This window comes from Cupressus sempervirens, chromosome 10 (assembly GCF_028749045.1).
Source record: "Cupressus sempervirens isolate cs-2001-9-10 chromosome 10, ASM2874904v1, whole genome shotgun sequence".
Classification (NCBI taxonomy): Eukaryota; Viridiplantae; Streptophyta; class Pinopsida; order Cupressales; family Cupressaceae; genus Cupressus; species Cupressus sempervirens.
This window is the reverse complement of record NC_143127.1, coordinates 39,850,911-39,871,848: the sequence shown is the minus strand read 5'-3', so window position 1 is coordinate 39,871,848 and position 20,938 is coordinate 39,850,911. Positions and strand designations below refer to the sequence as shown.

The following is a 20,938-nucleotide window of genomic DNA, read 5'->3' as shown; positions in this document are numbered from 1 at the left end:
TCACAATTAAATTTCTAAACAAAAAGTAGCTTAAATTTAACATAAATTACTATAAATAAGACTATAAATTTAGTCTAAATTTTATAAACTCAACATAAACTATCAAAATATTTAAATCTACTAAATTAATTTAAAGTACCAAAATCTACACATTAATGTCTGCGTTCTCACATGCCTCCTTAATCCACCCAGTTTCCTCCAATGATGGTTGTGCTCTAGGTATGTATCTCTGCTCAAAATAATTACTTATAGGTCACAACATTGATGCTAGTGCTTTACTAGTAGATGAAGTGGTGGACAAGGTGGTGGTGGATTTACGAATACATGGGCCACAAAGAGAGCTCATTATGCTCTAAAGTGTTGCTTCATCTTATTCAAGGTTGACCAAAGCAACTTGAGAAGCAACTATGGATGCTTCCATGGCTAGCTTTGCCCTCTCCCTTGATATTTATTTCTCTTTTTATTTCCTCATCAATCCTAGGAAAAGCCTTGACATCATGCTTAATAATGGATGGAAGATGCTATTTGAGGCAGTTCATGCCTCCATGAAATATTCTTTTGCATTTATTGCAAGAAATTGACCCTATTTATAGTCCTTGTTTGGAACACTTATTTGAGACAATTCATGCCTCCATGAAATCTTCTTTTGCATTTATTGCAAGAAATTGACCCTATTTCTAGTCCTTGTTTGGCATACTTATTTGAGGCAGTTCAGGCCTCCATGAAATATTCTTTTGCATTTATTGCAAGAAATTGACCCTATTTTTAGTCCTTGGTTGGGATACATTCAAACAACATCTATAGCTTCTTTAGGAAAAGTGCCTATAAATGATACGGTAGCACTCATAGTGACGGGGCAAACCTTGAAGTTGATCCAAAATTAGAATCTTCTCTATTTGCCATTATAAATTAACCTACACATACAAAGTGAAAGCACAAGTTATTTTTAAAGAAAATAATTAACAAATAAACTAAACTAACAGTTTTACGTTTTTGTATGTACAACGATGAGACGATAGGTGATAAGATTTCTCTAACTATTAACCCTTAATAAACCCTAATACTATTTGTTAAAAAAAAATTAGTTTAACTCTATCCCTTTCCTCACACAAATATTTTATTTAAATTGTGAAATATTTATGTATTTAGCATTCTTAAAAACTCCTTGATATTTTAACATTTGTAATCAAATTATAGTTTTTTTTTTGAATTTCACATGCAAATCATTTACAATTTATAATGAAATGTTCTTTTTTTTAAAATTTTGAATTAATCAACAATAAATTTAAGAATAAATCTAAAACTGAAATCAAAATAGATATAAAATCTTTCTAGAATTATTTTAGTGTATTATGTAATTTTAGCACTAACCTTAAATCAACCCTTAGTAAACCCTAATACTATTTGTTAAAAAATTGATTAGTTTAACTCTATCCCTCTCCTCACACATCTAAAAAAAAAAAAAAAAAAACTTATCTATTTATCGTTCTTTTATTTTTCTAAACAATTATACTCTTTATATATTTAAAATTTTTAAAATTTTAGTATTAAAAGTATTCTTAAAATTTGATTAATGATTATGAATTTAACATTTGTAATCAAATTTTAGTTATTTTTCTTGAATTTCACATGCAAATCTTTTACAATTTTATAATTACTTAAACAAAATGAATTAATCAACAAAAGTATTTAAAATTAATTTAAAACTAAAATCAAAGTAGATGTAAAATCTTTCTAAAATTATTTTAGATAATATCTTTATAAATTGTTTTAGATATCATCCTTCCAAATCTATATAATTTATAAATAATAAATTTAAAACTAAAATCTAGATAGAAACATAATATTTCAATAAATTTCTAGATGCATTTAAACATTTCTATAAGTATCTATAAAAAACCTTAAAACTTGAAAAAAATAAAAAAATTGTTAAATATCATTGCATTGCCCGAATTTAACATATCAAGCTAAAAACTTTGGCATGAAAAAGGAAAAAACAGGCAAAGTCTAAGATGAGGGAAAATTAAAAGAAACAATTATAATACTAGAAATAGAAATATTTAGATGAGGATTTGTTAGCAAAGGCTCACAATTTACCAGCGAAAATTAATAAAAGCCAAGAGCAAAGCTCCTACATATAAGCCTATTGGCTTAATTAATTTAAATAAATTTGAATTAGTTGAAATTATTAAAAATTTAATCTTATCTAAGATTTTAAACATTTTCATAAACAAAGGATTTCAAGTTAAAAAAGAAAAGTTGTGAAAAGTTGAAAAAACAAATAGAAAAATAGAAAAATATTGTCAAAACAATGGTGATAAATCTTGTTTTGTGGCATTGAAGTCTCTTTGAAGTAGTTATGTGAGGCATTGTTGATTTTTTATAAACCTATATGGAACAAAAAATAAATAAAAAGTTTTAAAAAACAAAGAATAAGAAATCAGAAAATAGGCTAGAAATTCTTTTTGCTTTGAAATCCACTCAAAATCTGGTTCAAATTGTCACTTCTTGGCACAAAATCCTTTCAAATGACCTTGTTGAAGGTTAGGAGGGTTTTTTTTTGTAGGAGCAAAAATAAACATTCAAACTAGAAATTAAATGACATTTTTGGTGTCTCAAGCATATTCCCAAAAGCGATGAAAGGATACGTTGAGCGCGGCCGCACCAAATTCCAGAAGCGCATCCCGCAGCACCTTAGCTGCATTATACTGTGTTGCGGTTGTATTCAGGATTCCCACATGATAATGAGCCCCCCCTTTTTTGGGGTTCATCTCCAATGATTAGTTGTTGGCACTCAAAAATTCAAGACATTATCTTTTATTGTCAATTTGTAACAATAATGATTCTCATTTGAATCGTGACCCTAGACATGTATGATATATACTATTTGGCATATATAACATGGTATTGAAATTCTAAACTATCAATTGACATTGATTGATGATGAAGTATCATACTATCAAATGTAATGAATTCTACATTTTTATAATTTTTAAAAAACATTTGTGTGCATGTGTATCTATATTGTATCTAAGTGTAGCCATACCCAAGGAAATTTGTTTGTTATACCAGCATACACATACTTATAGCTATGTGCTAAAATGTTGACACATTTTTATGAGTCATTATATCCAAGATTGCTCAAGAATGAGGTCTCGAATGACGGCTCATAGCTCTTTATTCATGGAATACAAGGGTTTGTAATGGAGGCCCTCAGTTTGACTTAGTTTGTGCCCATGCAAGTACACCATAAAACGAGAGATTCAAAGATAAAAATATGAATGCAAATGAAGATGCAAGCTAATCTAAATGATAACAATGCAAAGCAATGCAAGAGAGGAAATCTAATCTATGAAAGGAAATAACAATGCAAGATTAATCTATGAAAGCAAGTATGGATCTAAGCGAATATGAAAATGCAAGGATGGGTCATGATGATGGAAGCCATGGATGCATGAGAGAAGAATACAAGAAGATAGAAGTTCTCTACAAAAAGCTTTAATGCTCAAACTCCTCCAAAAATCGCTCTCCAAACCTGTAGCATAACAATAGCATAATCATGGATGTCAAAAATGAGGAGAGGGCTCTCCCTTATAAAGAAGAATGGACGATTAAGATTAAGAGGCAATAAGATTTAATCAAGGGTGGAGAAAGAATGATCCGTGTGAGACAAAATTCTGCCAATGAGAAAAGAGGAGGAAAATTAAATGGAATTCCACTTAGAAATATGTGCATTTAAGTGTAGAGGAAAAAATAATTTATTTAATTTTTATTTATTTTATTTCCTTTTCAAGTGGGATTTTATTTAATTAAAAGGGAGCAAGTTCTTTTAATTAAATAGGAAATATCTAATTAAATTAAAAGAGGGGTTTTTTCTTAATTAATTAAATGTGAATTAATTATTTAATTAAAAGAGAGGTTTTCTTTTAATTAAATAAGACTTAGGATAAAATGATAAAACCTTAGGAAATGTTGAAATAATTGAATTAATTACAATTTGATCAAAGAAATTGCTTTGAATTGATTTAATAAAATATTGCAAACCATTGATTTAGGAAATTTGATAAATTGAATAATGGGGGCCCATAGTCTAGGCGACTATTTAAGGGTGCATAAAATAGCCAACCACATACTAGGACCGACAACTTAATTTTCAGCTAAGTTATCGATCTTGGTATGCTGATGGGTATATACATTGATATCACATTTTTTCCTTTGGGTAAGGGTATAGTTTCATATATATAAGTGTTATATAGGGACATGTCCTTGCCCCTAGATCCTCGTGGCCTTGTTAGATAGGTACCCCGTCCCCATGTCTTGGACCATTGCCACCCAACAATTGCTCAATTGCTATTAGAACGAGGGGATGCCCATGGGTCCCCTAAGTGTCTTGAGGACTTTTAGAAATTTCCTATCCCTAGACATTTAAAAAGTGATATTCAATGTTTATTGTTCAGTGTTCACATATTTAGCATTTGGTATTTGCAATTTTTCTATTTTACTTTTTAATAGAATTAATACTTGTGCTCTACGAGGATGTGCCGCTTGGACTTTTAGACCTACTTTTGTTCCCAATATGGTACAGGGATGCAGGAACAAATTTTTGCCATCCTCATTGGTGTTTGAAAATGGGCAAATTAGGTATCATCCTTGAAATGCCACTTTGAGAGCAGTAGGGTACGAGGGACAACTAGACGTCCCCGTCATGGGGCTTCTGGTTATCTTTTTGGACTGCTAGTGTTAAAAACAAGGCATTTTTAAATTTGAAAAAAAATGCTGGCTGGTCCACAAGGACACCCAAATCACATATAACAATACCAAAGCCTAATCTAAGCATAAAATAACTGAAAAGAAGAAAAAATAATTCATTCTCACATTCACAAAGGAGAAGTGCAACAAGAGAAGGAGCAATTGGTTGAGTGGACAACAATTGAAAGGGAAGGTTAGGACATCAAATCTACTTGATATAGTCTCTTAGATCTACCCTATAATGATTATGGACAGTTATATATTATTGCAGACTTCGATGTTTACTTTATAGTAGTTTAATTATAGTATTACATTTAAATCTTTTATGTCATTTCATGGTTGAAATTTGGAGCCTTTGAGTATTTTTTCTATATGTATGCCATATTTTGACAATGATAGCATTTGAATTTTGTTATTTTGCTTATTGATTCACATTGGAAATCTCAATTTAAGTCTAACGCTATGTATTAGGCTTCTTAAATGTTCATGATGAATGCTTTATCAATGTTATGATATGCATATTTGAAATTCCTCTCTATATAAAAATTCCTCTATTTTTTTAATAGCTGTCCCCTACCATCCCCATAAAATCGGCCCTAAAGCGTACCCATCTTGGACACACATCCCCATCCCTGAAAATACGTGGAACATAATGTTATAGATCTTTTCATAACTAGCATTTTAAGTTCTATATGTATAGTATATAGTATGTATAACACTACCCCCAGCTGTCTCCCCATCGTCCCGAAATTGAGGCCTTTTGTCCTCTTGTTCTGCTGTCCTCGATGGGTGGTGTAAATATGACATATATAGATATAAATTTAAAATTTAGAACTCATTAAAATAACAATACTCATAATTGCCAATAAACAAAATATTTAATTACAAATTATAAAATAGAAATACTCATACTTGTTAAGAGATGAAATTATTTAATTACCTTGTAATATGCAAATAAAAAAAATGCTTATAAATTCACAATATGGATAATTCAACGATTTGTCAGATGTAAATAGCAAATGAAAATTAGAATCAATATTCCATATTCTTATTTTGCTCTAAATTGAAAGCATCAATGTTAGCATTTGATACAATTGGAACCACAATAGCAGTTAGCCTTGTCATTTGAGATTCAGTGAGTTGCACAATTGTAGTGTCAAAGTTAGCATGCTTGGGAGTTAGATCCAAATTCCTTGTCACCCTCCAATGGAATGATGCAAGGGCATCTAGGAGTCTGTAATGTTGGATCACATTCAGTTTTAATGAGTTTTCAATTTAAATGGTAGGCAGTGATATTCACATATCCTCATTTATGTGGCGGCTTATTCATTTTGCCACTCATATATATAAATCTGTAAGTTATTGGTAACCAAGAGTCATAGAATAATGAATAAGCAGTATCAAAGCTTGGGTTGTGTTAGGGTTGAAGGAAACCCTAAGAGGTAGACTCGAGATGTCTTAGAGAAGAGGAGTTCACTTAGACGATATAAGTGATGATGCAGAAGAATAAGCTGTTGAAAGAAGTGGCAAAGTGAATCAACTAGGCCTTGATCAAGGAGAAGAGTAGTTTATAAGAGCCATAATGAGGATTAGTTCTAGATCAAGTCCTAGTTATAAAGGATGTTTGAATGCAGAGGAATTGTTGGATTTAATCTGTGAAATGGAGAAAATACTTTGAGTATGATAATACTGAAGATGATTAGAAGGTTATATATTGTATCAGATTGAAGGTTCATGTATCCCTATGGTGGGATCATTTACAGACAAAAAACGAATTAATAGGAAAGGTAGAAGATAAAATCGAATCTTGATGAAAATAAAGAACTTTAGAATTTGAAGCAAATAGAAACTACTGTTGAAGAATGCATGGAATAATTCTACTGATTAAGCAAAGAGCTGGTCATATAGAAGATCATGTCAAATGAGTTTGATTCCATTCATTTGGTTAACCCATATTTATTTAAGATGAAATAAGTTTGATTAATGTGCCTAGTGTAGAGGAAGTATGTTGATGTGCCTTGAAGGTAGAAAAGGAATTGAATAGAAAACAACAAAACAACTCCCCAAAGTAGAAGCAAATTCTAACATGGAAGAGAATAGCCTAGTATGGTAGAGGTTATCAAACTGGGCAATAGAAGCACATCTCATGCAAGTGTGTTAGAAGGCAAAGAAAGAGGAAATTTCTTTAGAGGTTGAGTCGATTATTCTCGTTGTAGAGGATATTGTGGTAGGGTTAAAGGTAGAGGAAGAGGATTTAGTGCTACATGCTTTTTGTGTGGAGAAGCAGGACACTGTGTATTTGAATATCCACAAATTCAGAAGGATAGTGGAAAAGGAAAAGAAGCAAGAGTTCATGTAGCTCCGACTGAAAATGAAATTGAGGCTTCGCCAAGGCATGGATATAATCTCAAAGACAGAGTCATAATGAAATGAATTTTTTTGTTACATCTGGATAAGGAGAGACTAGAATTAATTCAAAGAATTTTTTAAATTTTGAACAAAGTGAAAGGTGAGTGGAAAATGCTGCAAATTCTTGTGGACAGTGGTAGCACTGACAACATGGGATCCATAAAAATGGTAGACAAGCTCAAATTGAAGAGAATAAAATATTAAAACCCATATTGAGTTTCATGCTACTAGTGTTCAAGTGAACTTTCACTTGACTAAATGAACTTTTATACTCATTTGCACAATGGCTACACATGATAATGATGACCCCCACTGCTAGTGTTTGTTCAAATCATGATTGTATGTTACCAAAGAGGTGACAGTATGTCTAATTTAAATAAACTCTCTAAATGTCGAGTAACACAACTAGAATTACGAACCATGTTAAAAACATTACAAATTTAAGACTGAATAAAAATAAAATGTAATAACATTTGTTTCAAAACAATTCTTCAAAACTTAAACCCTTTTATGAAGTTAACTCAAATTTGATAGATACATCTTTTGTCTATAGCTTTCCTCTCCTATTGGTGTACGTCTCTCTTTTAGCCTTCGCTTATAAGGGGAAAATGCAACAATCTGCAAAATACCACCACCAAATCTTGGTGGCAAAAATCCCATTTTATTTACTTGTGTTTGTGGAAAGAAATGTTAGCAGCCTTGACATTAGGGTGAGATTAGGTATTTAAGAGTTTTTTTTTGTTTCTAAAATTGTTAAAAATACTTCTTTTGTTTGGTAACTTGCAAGTTTGGCTTGAGTTTGCCAAGATTCCGCTGTAGGTTTCCTACAGGTCGTTGTCGTCAACACCTTCAGAAATCCCAAAGCCTCCTTGGCCTATAATGTCCCTAGTTGGGACCCTTCGTTTGGTTACTTTAAAATTCACAATTAGAACTGTCTTTACAAAATTACTTATATTTTCCCTTCTGCCTAGTTGATTGATAATGTATATAGATCTTTTAACTTCCATATTTAGATCCTCGTTTTTATAAACTATGTATCATTTATTCCTGTATTGTTATATATGCATTCCACTCCTTGAATATATATATAAAGCTTCAGTATTTTAGGACTACATCATTTTTCCTCGACTCATATCTGATTATGATTGAATTATTCCCTCATTTCATATTTGTTGGAGGACTATATGTCATTATTTTCTTTTCATCTTCCTTATCTAAGTCCAGTATTCCCTATTCATCCATGTATCGATAGTCCATGTCTGTAACGTTCTTACTTCTTTTTCTCCAAGAAGTGTAGACTCTATTGTTCAATTCCCCATTTAATGATCTCCTTGGTCTTTCGTGATCATTTGCATTGATGACAACTTCAATATCGATGACCATCTATTTGCAAATCTCAGATTAGTACTAATTGATGATGATCGTACTATAAATTTGGACTAGCCTATTCTACTATTTGGACCTTACACAAAAGGTAACAATGTGAAGATTATTAAATATGTCATGTTCGGCAATGACAGTCACCTGTATGTGTTACGCAATTTATTGTGCACTATCATTGATAATTATATTCATGTTTAATGTTGTCGCCACCTCTTGAAAACTATATTTTCAAAGCATGAATTTATTCCCACTTCCAAATGGTAGAATCCCTAACCGCTGCTCTTCACTTTACTATTTCCATCGCATATTGTCAATTGGAGTGATATCACCAATATTTTATGATATTGATTATACATTTCTCATAATATACTAAGTCATTGTTAAACAGGTTTGTGTTCATTCTCGGCTTTATCTAAATTATTGCTGCAAGTATTGCGCTCAGAGAGTATGATGTCCTGCCTTGATTGATTTGCCGAGCTTGGATGCTGACTCTGGGATGACAGTTTGCATTTGCTTCCGGGTGTGACTACCAAGTATTTCCTTCCTGCTATGGCCGTCGGGTTTGATGGAGGTTTGATCCATATTTCCGAAGATGAATTGCCCAACAATGTTTGCCTTGTTTATGATAATTTTGGGACTGTTCTACCTCCGATGCTGTGACTCGTGCTTCGATTCTTTTCTTCGATGATGAACTCTGACTTGCGCTGCTACTCTAGTTTGCAAGTAATTCTTCCCTTGTTCAATTCTCTACCCAATTCGTTGCTACGTCATGTGTTCCTTCATTCCCCCCCTTTCTTTGTTTCCCAAGATTATCTTATATGCATTTTTGTGACTGTGATGAGTCAAGACTCTACTCGGCTAGACACTTTTGTTCTTTTAATATGTATTTGTTGTTCTTATTGTGCTTTGATATGTATATTTTATTCAAATTATAATATTAATACTTTATCATATATGATCATGTATTTATTTATAGTTGTCGATAGAATGTTTGATTAAATCTATTCAATCTTGAGCTTTATAGAATATAGCTTATTTATATCTCAATAATTACTCATTTAATATATTTTAATTAATTATTATTCTATTTTTCCATTATATTTATAATATATCATAATTTATTATTATTAATTTATTTATTATATCATCTTACAAATATAGGGACATGACATGGCCCCTAAAAATGATTACTTTGAATGCAAATAATTGACCATGTAACCATTACCTGGGTATTAATTGTAATTTCATGAAGCCATTGCCCTTTTTCTTAAAAAGGGATAAACGCTTTGACCTGGAGCTATGAACTGGTGAGGGCACAAATGGAGGACCTCATCCCCAATGGGATTTGAACCTTGATGGCGAAAATAACTACACAACAACTTAACCATCACAACATGCCACTGTTGGCAAAATAATGAAGCCTTTGTCTTGATTAAATAAAACAGCATCTATTTTCTTTTTATCTCACCTGTATGCATGTGTTAATTTTATCTTCAGTGTAGTGTGTGATACTGACATTGGATTTTAATGGTATTTCTTATTTATACTTGCCTTAACCCAGTCAAAATGTTCTACTCTCTGTTTATTTATTTACTTTATATATGCAGATTGCGATTCCTTCCTAGTGTGTTCAGAGTACAGAATCAATTTAAATGCCTAAGACATCATTGCACAACATTCATGTAGTAGCTTAACATTGTGGTCACTGTTTTGGCAGTTTCTTTTTGATGCTGCAGCAAAACATTGTGTTCAAATTGCAACACATCGGCATGGATGCTGTGTTCTCCAACGGTGTATTGATCACTCTGATGGATTGCAACGTGATTTTTTAGTGTCAGAAATAGCTTCAAATGCCCTCGAGCTATCTCAAGATCAGTTTGGGTACTCTAAATCCTACCCTATGACTGGACATGTTTATGAAAATAATGTGATTGACATTGTCTTATATCCTTAAAAGGAGATTTTGTTCTGCATTAATGATATCTCTCTAAATAGTTCTATTTCTTGTTTGTATATAGAAAAGGCTTTCTGATTTTGTTTATTCTCTGATCTAGATGATGCAGATTCTTCCTTTTGCAATAAATATATGAAGGATAATAGTTATTATTCAGATCAATAAAATTACGGTCTGAGTATTGTTTAATTCTTATTATTATATGTATGTCTGAGTAACTTATCCCCAATGGAACACGATAAGTTCCTTGGCATAAAATCTGATTCAGGTGGTGAGAAATGATAATGAGATCAATCCTACACAAATTTTTAGAGAGCAACCCATCTTTCCACCTATGGTCTTGAAGTAAACAAAGCTTTATGTTTTTCCTGAATTTAAATTTGAGTTAAATTTCAGAGGTGGTATGCACTTATATCCCTTTTGTACTATATAAATGTGGTCCCCCCTTTCAGATAAAGTTGGAGAACTTAAAATGTGGTTATCTTCACAAAGTGAGTTTTAGATATGACCTTCGCGATTTTTTAGTTTGTTTCTCCATTATTTGTTTGGAAAGTTCCAGCTTAATTATAATTTACAAATATTGATAGAGGCATTTTTTGCAGTTTTAAATTATGAGGCTTAGTCTGCATAATTTTTATTCTTGCATTCTCTCATCTTGATGATGGATCACAGAGTTTGATCAGTAACGTTGATACTAAAATAACTTACACAATCAAATCCAAAAATAAAAGTACACAATCATAATACTTCTATCAAGCAAATTTAAGTCGAACTCATTGGCTCAAATTTCGTTTACTACGTGAATTTCTTTTGCCAACTTTTTTAGAAGGGAACTACCATACATGATCTTGTTTTTTGCCAATTTTATTAGAAGGAAACTCCCATATGTTTGGAAAGGTGTGTTGCGCACCTTGCATAGTAATGCCGGCAATGATAAAATAAATATTAAATTGTGGTGCATTTGACGGATGCATGCATCACAAGGGTTAGGTATTCTTGTGGACACTTTGTGTTGTATATGACATTGTAAGAAATATTTGCATTGGAATAAATATTTAATATTGGTGTTACATTTGAAAAATATTTATCATTGAGAAAACTTAGTTCCAAATACATGATTTGGGGTCATGGTTTATGTATACACTTTGTTGGTCATTGCAAATTCTTTGGTGCAGTTGGTAGAGACTAATGCTTTATTTCTCGTCTACTATATTTGCATAATCATCATACAATTTGTAGAAATTAAAAAAAATGGTAAGGGGTTGAGTTGGTGGATACAACATTGGGGTTAAGTTGGGGGAGAATGGAAGCTTCGATTTTGTGGACAGGCTATTGGAGCCAGAGGGTCAATCATTTGGTTATGTATGGGGCCAACCTTTGGTCTTGTGGGTGGGGTCCCTAATAAATTGATCCTAGCCAACACATTGTTGCAAAGCCACTCAGTGGCTGTAGTTACTCCACTTGTTACCACATTGTGTCAGGCTGCCATCACCACTAGCGGTATTGCCAAGCACAATTACCTTGGCATTTGATGTAGAGGAAAAGGTTTACACAAAACTTGGAAACAACCTAATGCCAAATGGGCATACTTCCCGACAAATGGCTGTTGTTACTCCACTTGTTAGCCACATAGTGTCCGGCTGCCATCACCATTAGTGGTATTGCCAAGCACAACTACCTCAGCATTTGATGTAGAGGAAAAGGTTTACACAAAACTTGGAAACAATTTAATGCCAAATGGGCATACTTCACAACAAATGGCTACAAACCAAAACTTGATTTGGGTATTCAAAATATACAAGAAAACAAAGAAAAAACTGAGATTCTTTTGTAATGATAAATGTGACATTCCAAGAACATACATGGTAACCAAGCACACAAATAATCATATAACAAAATTCTACCACGTTCTTGTAGCAACAGTGGCAGGAAACCACATAGACATGACAGTTTTTAGAAATCGGTTTGTTTGACCCCTAAAAAAAGATGAAATGATTTTTTCTGGAATGAATGAAAGTTGTAAAAAGCATGGTAAAATACCCACACACCTATTGGCAGGTCCTTAGTCAACCATAAATAACTGTAACAGCACATTCTTTACACTGCAGATTTGGGAAACCAAAATCTGAACAGGCTGTCCTTACAAAAGTGGTTATAAGTTATAAGTTTATAAACTATTCATTTCTCAATGAAAATAAGTCAGACCTGAAGTAAAAGAAAGTAGATACAATACTCTTTTCAACCACATGACATGTATACCCCAATTCTTCTGTACAAAAGAGTACAAAGTGCTGAAACATACAAGAATTAGAATTCTGCCAGTTTGAGACACAACTAGGACAGTCACAACTTCTAGCATGAATTGAATGGAACGATGGTATATTTTATTACGAAATAATTGGTAAAATACTTGCTTGTTATTAATATATACAAAAGAATAAAGTGATGATGTTTCCTTAGGAAATGATCATAAAGAATAGAAACATTCTATTCTAGCTAAAACAAAGCTAAAGAAAGCTAACAAATAACTACAGACTAACTAATATTAGAAACATTCTAATATTTACAATAGATTAAAAATTGATAACAATTAACTAATAATAGAAGCTTATCTATTATCGTAATACCCTCCCTTAATGATTAATCTATCCACAACACCAAGCTGTCCTCTGAATTTAGCAAACTTATCAGGACCAAGAGGCTTGGTGAGAATGTCCGCAGTTTGATTTGTGGTAGGAACATATTGCAAGTCTATTGTCCCGTCTTCAACCAGCAGTTCTATATAGTGACAAGGAACATCCACATGCTCGGTTCATTTGTGGAAGACTAGATTTCGTGCTAATCTGCTATGCCCTTAATATTGGTGTGTATAGGGTTATGAATAGTCAACTTGTGGCTCTCTTAATCCTTAATTAAGTTGTGTTATCATTATTATATTATTATTTAGGTAGGTAGGTTAGCCTAGGTATTATGTGGGGTTGTGTCTATTCAACCTAAGCATAATTAGGTATATATAGGATGTTGTGAGTCTTATTTCAACATCATATTGTGAAGTGTGTTCTCATTGGAGATATTTGGATGTTGCACCCTTGAAGTGGCCTGTTACTTTCAGTTATTATCAAGTATTTATAAAATATTTCATATTATTTCTTCTATTGTGCAAGTTATTTCATTACAAGTGGTATTAGAGCATGCTCTTGGCACCACAGAGGCAAGATTTTTTCTCAACTTCGGGGCGATTTTGGGAAGCGCATAACTTTCAGATTTTAGCGAATTTTTCAAAAATTTTTAAAGGGTTTTTGAAGACCATATTAAAGAAGATATAGTCCAAAATTTAGAGGAATTGGAGCAAATTTGAGAGAATTACTATTTCTACACAATTTATTGAGGTCTTCATTTTTTTCACATCCTACAAAATTGGAGTATAACTTGTATTGTGTTTTTGAATACATAGTAGAGGAGCCTAAATTCAAAGCTTGGAGAAGTTGAAAAACAAAAATAAGCGAGATATTGCAAAATTAGGAAAATTCTCTCATAAAGCAGCAAATTTGCTAATTTTTTTTCGGATTTTTTTTCCGAGTAAGGGTATCTTGGCCCTAGTAAGTTACAATGAAAAATAAATAAATAAATCAGAGAATTTGCATTTCATTTGTGTGATTTATTTCAAAAACATTGGTTTCCATCATGACAGGGCCTTCAACAAGAGGGAAAAAGAATGCTACCACACCGAGGAAATCCTCTGATCAAGATTGGGAAGCAACAGAGGATAGTAATCCCAATGAGGAACTTAGTAAGTTCAAGGAAGAGGTTAAGAGGGATATGTGTGACCTACGAGGAGATATATTAGATATACGAAGCATGTTAAGCACCAATATGAATGAAACAAGGAAGGAGCTCTCAAGCAATCAAGGTGAAACCTTCAAGTTGACTAATAATGACACAAATTTTATTAATCCTACGGGATCTAGAAAATTTTCTCCAAAGGTGGATATGCACAAATTTGATGGCAAGGATCCTCTAACATGGATAAATCAAATGGAGAATTTTTTTGAAGTACATCAAATCCCATATGGACAAAAGGTCGCGATGGCTTCCTTATAACTACAACCAGATCAATTCATTTGGTACCGTTGACTTTGTACTCATAGGAGGAAAAAGGGACTCACTGTATCATAGTCAATTTTTTACAAAAGAACTCCAAGCACAATATAGCAATTGTGTGATAGAAAAGTTCTTAAGCAAACTTGCTAAGCTTCAACAAATAGGATTAGTTAAGGATTATATTCAAAAATTCCAAAATCTATCCTTAAGAGTGGATACAATTACAGAGGAGAATTTGAATGATTTATTCTTGGGTGGTCTCAAGGATCACATTCAACATGAGGCACGCATGTTTTGTCCTAGCTTAGTAAATGAGTCTTTTATATTGACACGCAGGGTAGAGGAGAAGTTCTTGGTTCCTAGAAAGCAAGGGGCTAATGTGACAAGAGAAAAAGGATATTCAACACCTTCTTTTCCTCAACGTACTAGGTTGACTCAACAAATTGAGGAGAAAAGAGAAAAAGGGTTGTGTTTCAATTGTGATAGCAAATATAGTGGAGGACATAAATGTAGTGAAAAGAAATTGTACTATATTGAAGGTCCAATTGAGGAAGAAAAGGATGAACCTATATTAGAGGAGGATAGGGAGTCAAGTGAGGAATCACATGATTCTCAACCAATCATTTCTTGTCATGCACTTTTAGGTTTTAGTGCACCACAAACTCTCAAGGTAGTGGGTTTCTTAAAGAAGCAGAAAGTAACAGTGTTGATCGACTCAGGTAGTACTCATAATTTCATCAACAAAAAGTTGGCAACTCTTCTAAATTGTTTTATATATCTAGCCCCAAGTTTCCGATTTTGATTGTAGATGGGGGCGCAGTTAGTTGTTCAGGGAAGTGTCATAGCATCAAATTATCTATGGGAGATTATCAACTTGATATCCCAATGTATGTGATATCCATGGGTGCAACGAATATTGTTTTGGAAGTACAATGGCTTACTACATTGGGAACAATTGAGATGAACTTCCAAGAACTATTCATGTGATTTCAATCAAAAGGAAAGGTAGTGGAGCTAAGGGGATTGAAGGCAAAATCCCCACAGATGGTAAGCTCTCATCAAATGCAAAAGCTTCTTAAGAAAGGTGTGGATGGATTTGTAGTCCAGCTATGTTCGTTAGAAGTCTCTCAATCTAATGCTCCTACTCATCTAGATTTACAAGCAATAATTGATCGTCACTCAGTGATTCTTGGAGATATGCCTAAAGGACTTCCTCCTAAGAGGGATCATGACCATGCCAGAGGGATCATGACCATGGCATACAACTAGTTCCAGGGAGTCAATCACCAAACATCAGGCCTTATAGGTACCCGCACATACAAAAAAGTGAGATAGAAAAAATTGTTGAGGAAATGCTAGAGGCAAGAATTATTAGGCATATCCAAAGTGCTTACTCCTCACCTGTTGTGATGGTGAATAAGAAGGATGAAACTTGGCGCACATGTCCAGAATATAGAGTGCTCAACAAGTACACCATTAAAGATAAGTTTCCTATTCCAGTCATCGATGATCTTCTAGATGAATTAAATGGAGCTATGTATTTCACGAAGTTAGATCTTAGATTAGGTTATCACCAAATTCGGATTAAGGAGGAAGATATTTGTAAGACAACATTTTGAACTCATGAGGGTCATTATGAATTTTTGGTGATGCCATTCAGTCTTACCAATGCACCATCTACATTCCAAAGTTTGATGAATTTCATTTTTAAGTTCTTGAGAAAGTTTGCGTTAGTGTTTTTTGATGATATATTAATTTATAGCAAGACTTGGGAAGAACATTTGTAGCATGTAGATCAAGCATTACAATTACTCGAAGACCATGAACTCTATGTTAAGCCATCCAAGTGTGCTTTTGGTCTTAAGGAGGTGGAGTATTTGGAACACATAGGTTCACATGAACGAGTAAAGGTGGACCCTAACAAAATTAAGACTATCATGGAATGGCCTATTCTAGAAACTATTAAGAAGTTGAGGGGTTTTTTGGGATTGACAGGATACTATAGAAGATTTGTGAAGAATTATGATTGTATAGCAGCACCCCTTACCACTCTATTTAAGAAGGATTCTTTTCATTGGAAAGAATCTGCTAATGTCTCATTTGAGCAATTGAAGAAGGCTATGCGTACAACTCCAGTGCTTGCCACTCCAGACTTCACCAAGGAATTCATTGTGGAATGTGATGCTTCTGGAAATGGGATAGGAGCAGTTCTCATGTAAGAAGGTCGACCGATTGCTTTTGAGAGTCGTCAATTAAAAGGTAAAAATCAACTCAAACCTATTTACAAGAAGGAAATGCTAGCAATCCTTCATGCAGTTAAAAAATAGAGGCCTTATTTAATGGGTCGACACTTCAAGGGTAAGACAGATCATGATAGCCTAAAATATTTTTTGGAACAAAGACTATCCTCAGAAGAGCAACAAAAATGGGTCACTAAGATGTTGGGATATGACTTTGAAATTGTATACAAGAAAGGGAAGGAAAACATTGTGGCCGATGCACTTTTCAAGAAGGATGAAAAAGATGAAGCCTTATTGTGTGCCCTTTCAATATTACAGGAAAATTGGGTGGTAGAAGCCAAAGAAGAGTGGCAAAATGATGTTGCAACAAGTAATCTCATCCAGAAAATAAAAAGTGACACTAGTAGTTCAGATAAGTTTTGTTTAAAGGGGGATATTCTTTGGTATAAAGAGCGCTTGTATCTTTGCAAGAATTCCTCTCTTAAATAGAAGATTCTCAAAGAATTACATGAGTCCCCAATTGGTGGTCATTCAAGATTTTTGAAGACATATCATTGAGTCAAGCAAGATTTTTTTTGGGAAGGGCTAAAATGTGATTTTCAAAAATTTGTGGTTGAATGTTTGGTTTGTCAAAGAAATAAGGGGGAAACAATTAAGACACCTGGTCTCTTGCAGCCTTTATCTATTCCTAGCCAATGTTATCACAGGGCTTCCCAAATCTAAAGATCATAATGTCATCATGGCAGTAGTTGATCATCTCACTAAATATGCACATTTCATTGCATTATCACATCCTTTTACAGCAAGTATAGTGGCAAAAGTTTTCTTGGAGAATATCCAAAAGCTACATGGTACACCTAAGGTTATTGTTAGTGATTGTGATCCTATCTTTACTAGTCACTTTTGGAAAGATTTATTCTCATGTTTGGGTACTCAATTGGCTCATAGTTCTTCATACCATCCTGAATCAGATGGGCAAATTGAGGTTGTTAATAAATGTTTGGAAGGATATCTATGTTGTTTCACTTCAGAAAAATAATTTGTGGCTGAATGTTTGGTTTGTCAAAGAAATAAGCCGGAAACAATTAAGACACCCGGTCTCTTGCAGCCTTTATCTGTTCCTAGCCAATGTTGGGAAGAGCTATCCATGGACTTCATCACAGGGCTTCCCAAACCTAAAGGTCATAATGTCATCATGGTAGTAGTTGATCGTCTCACTAAATATGCACATTTCATTGCATTATCACATCCTTTCACAGCAAGTATAGTGGCAAAAGTTTTCTTGGAGAATATCCAAAAGCTACATGACACACCTAAGGTTATTGTTAGTGATCGTGATCCTATCTTTACTAGTCACTTTTGGAAAGATTTATTCTCATGTTTGGGTACTCAATTGGCTCATAGTTCTTCATACCATCCTCAATCAGATGGGCAAACTGAGGTTGTTAATAAATGTTTGGAAGGATATCTACATTGTTTCACTTTAGAAAGGCAATCTCAATGGATAGATTGGCTAACTCTTGCAGAACGATGGTACAATACCTCTTTTCATAGCTTATAAAAAATGTCTCCATTTTTGGCACTTTATGGATATCATCCTCCTTCCATCACATCATCATTAAAGGTGTCATCAAGAGTTTAGGTAGTGGAGGACCACTTGCTTCATCAACAACAAGTACTTTTAGAACTCAAGGAGAATTTAGCTATGGCACAAAATCGAATGAAACAACAAGCAGACCAACATCGTAGTGAAAGAAATTTTGAATTTGGGGACTAGGTCTTCTTGAGATTGCAGCCTTATAAACAAATCTCAATGAAGCAACAAAAAAAGAATAATAAGTTGACTCCAAGATATTATGGACCATACCAAACCATGCAAAAAATTGGTAGTAGTAGAGAGGTATACTAGGTTGCCTACTAGTTGCCTATATGTAGTATCATCAATAGAAGGAGAATCAGACTTGGTTGATAACTTGAGATTTTTCTCCATGGGTGTAGATGCAGGCTTGCAATTTTGCATACGAAATTTGTCTAACAGAGCCTTGGCATATTCGGATTGAGAGATGAATATACCAGAAGACTGTTGCCAAACCTCAACACCTAGGCAATAGTGCATTAGCCCAAGGTCAGTCATATCAAAAGACTGGCATAAACTCTGTTTGATTCCCTGAATCAAAGATGCCGAATTGCCAATGATGATCAAATCATCTACATAAATAACCAAAAGGATGATGTCACTGTCAGTAGTCTTGATGTACAAATTTGAGTCTGAAGAACTCCTTTGGAAGCCTTGATCACTAAGGTACTTATCAATTTTCATGTACCATGCTCGAGGGGCTTGTTTCAAACCATAAAGAGCCTTCACTAATTTGAAAACCTAATGTTCTTTATCGATAACCTTGAAACTAGGAGGCTGCGTCATGTAGACCTCTTCGTGGAGATCACCGTTCAGGAAAGCACTCTCGACTTACATCCGATGGACCTTCCAGCTAAACTGTGCTGCCATGGCTAAGACTAATCTGATTGTGCTCATCTTTGCAGTAGGGGCAAATGTCTCCTCATAATCAATATCCTGATGTTGAAAAAAGCCCTTTGCAACTAAACGAGCTTTGTACTTATCCAAAATACTGTCAGATTTGTATTTGATTTTGTAAACCCATTTGCAGCGAAGGGGTATCTTCCCTCGTGGAAGATCAAAAAGGACCTAGGTGTTATTCTTTAGTAGGTTTTGGTGTTTAGATGTCATGGCTTGTTCCTACTCTGGATACTCTGGAATTCCTTTAGCCCCGAAATATGTTTGAGGTTCAAACACATTGTGAATGTTGGCCTTGAGAGCAAAGTTAACAAACTTTGTAGGTTTGCTCTTTTTCCAAGCAATTTTTCCATCAATGAGCTCATCATCACGAAGATTAGCAAGTGTCTTAGCCTACTACTTAGGCCGGAGAGGAGAATGACCAACATTAGTACTAGGAGGTGCTCTATGATCAGGTTCCTCATGTGAAGAATGTGGATCAAAGTAGGCGAAGCATCTACAAATCTGGGTGGTCCTGCAGGAGAAGTTGGAGGTGTCTGTATAGGGATCACTGGTATAACTGGAGCCATAGGAGCTATTGGAACCCTCTCATCAAGTGGACCTAATGGAACTCTAACTCCCAAATCATGAGCCCTCATAGGCTCGTCTGTTGGATCAAGAATAGGAGAAACAAACATGAATGGTCCTCGTTGCTCATCAAAGACTACATCATGACTATATAGGAGATGAGATGTCTCAGTGTCAATCAAGCAATAGGTTTTGTGAAGACTACTGTATCCAACAAGCATGAGTTTTTGACTCTTGACGTCCAACTTGGTGGCTGACCCATTAGGAATCCAAACAAAAGCAAGGGAGCCAAAAACATTCAGGTGATTGATTCTAGGCTTGTGACCTGACTAGGCCTCTTTCGAAGTCTTGCCTATGGCCGCCATTGTGGGTGACCAGTTCAAAAGATAAACTGCAACGTTAACTGCTTCTGCCCAAAACTTCTTCGAAATTTGTTTGTGTTCGAGCATGGATTGAGCCATCTCGGTGATTGTTTCGTTCCGACGTTCAACTACACTATTTTGTTGTGGTGTGGGGTGTGGTTAACTAGTGCTTAATGCCATGAGTATCACAGAAGCTAGATAAGTCATTAGAACAAAATTCCCCCTAGTTGTCTGACCTAAGCAATAATTGATGTCCCAGACACTTTTTCAACTAAAGGTTTGAACTTCTGAAATACAATAAATGCACCTGATTTCTTTTAAAGAAAGTATACTCAAATTTTTCTACTGAAATCATCAACAAACAACAAAAATACCTGGACCCAAGATTAGGAGTGGCCATAGGGCCACAGATGTTAGCATGAACAAGCTGAATTATTTGAGAAGCTTTCCATTAATCACCATTGGTGAAAGGTGTGCAATGTTGCTTCCCAGCCTGGCATGCATCACAAACTCCAAGTTGCTGAGTCTGAATCTTTGGCAAACCGAGGACAAGCTCTTCTTGAGCAAGCTGAGAGAGATAATGCACATTTAAGTGCCCATACCACTAATGCCAAAGTGTGCTAATTGAAGACTACCGAGC

The 20,938-nt window shown here is 34.2% G+C and overlaps 1 protein-coding gene across 1 annotated transcript in view; it reads left to right on the top strand.

Moving 5' to 3' along the window:
* The window catches only part of LOC149532455 (uncharacterized), a 112,338-nt gene that overhangs the window by 37,601 nt on the left and 53,799 nt on the right, over positions 1-20,938 (top strand). Inside the window, exon 4 of the mRNA XM_089803358.1 lies at positions 10,259-10,422. Within this exon, the coding sequence (XP_089659484.1) occupies positions 10,259-10,422 (164 nt within the window). The remainder of the gene's footprint in view (positions 1-10,258; positions 10,423-20,938) is intronic.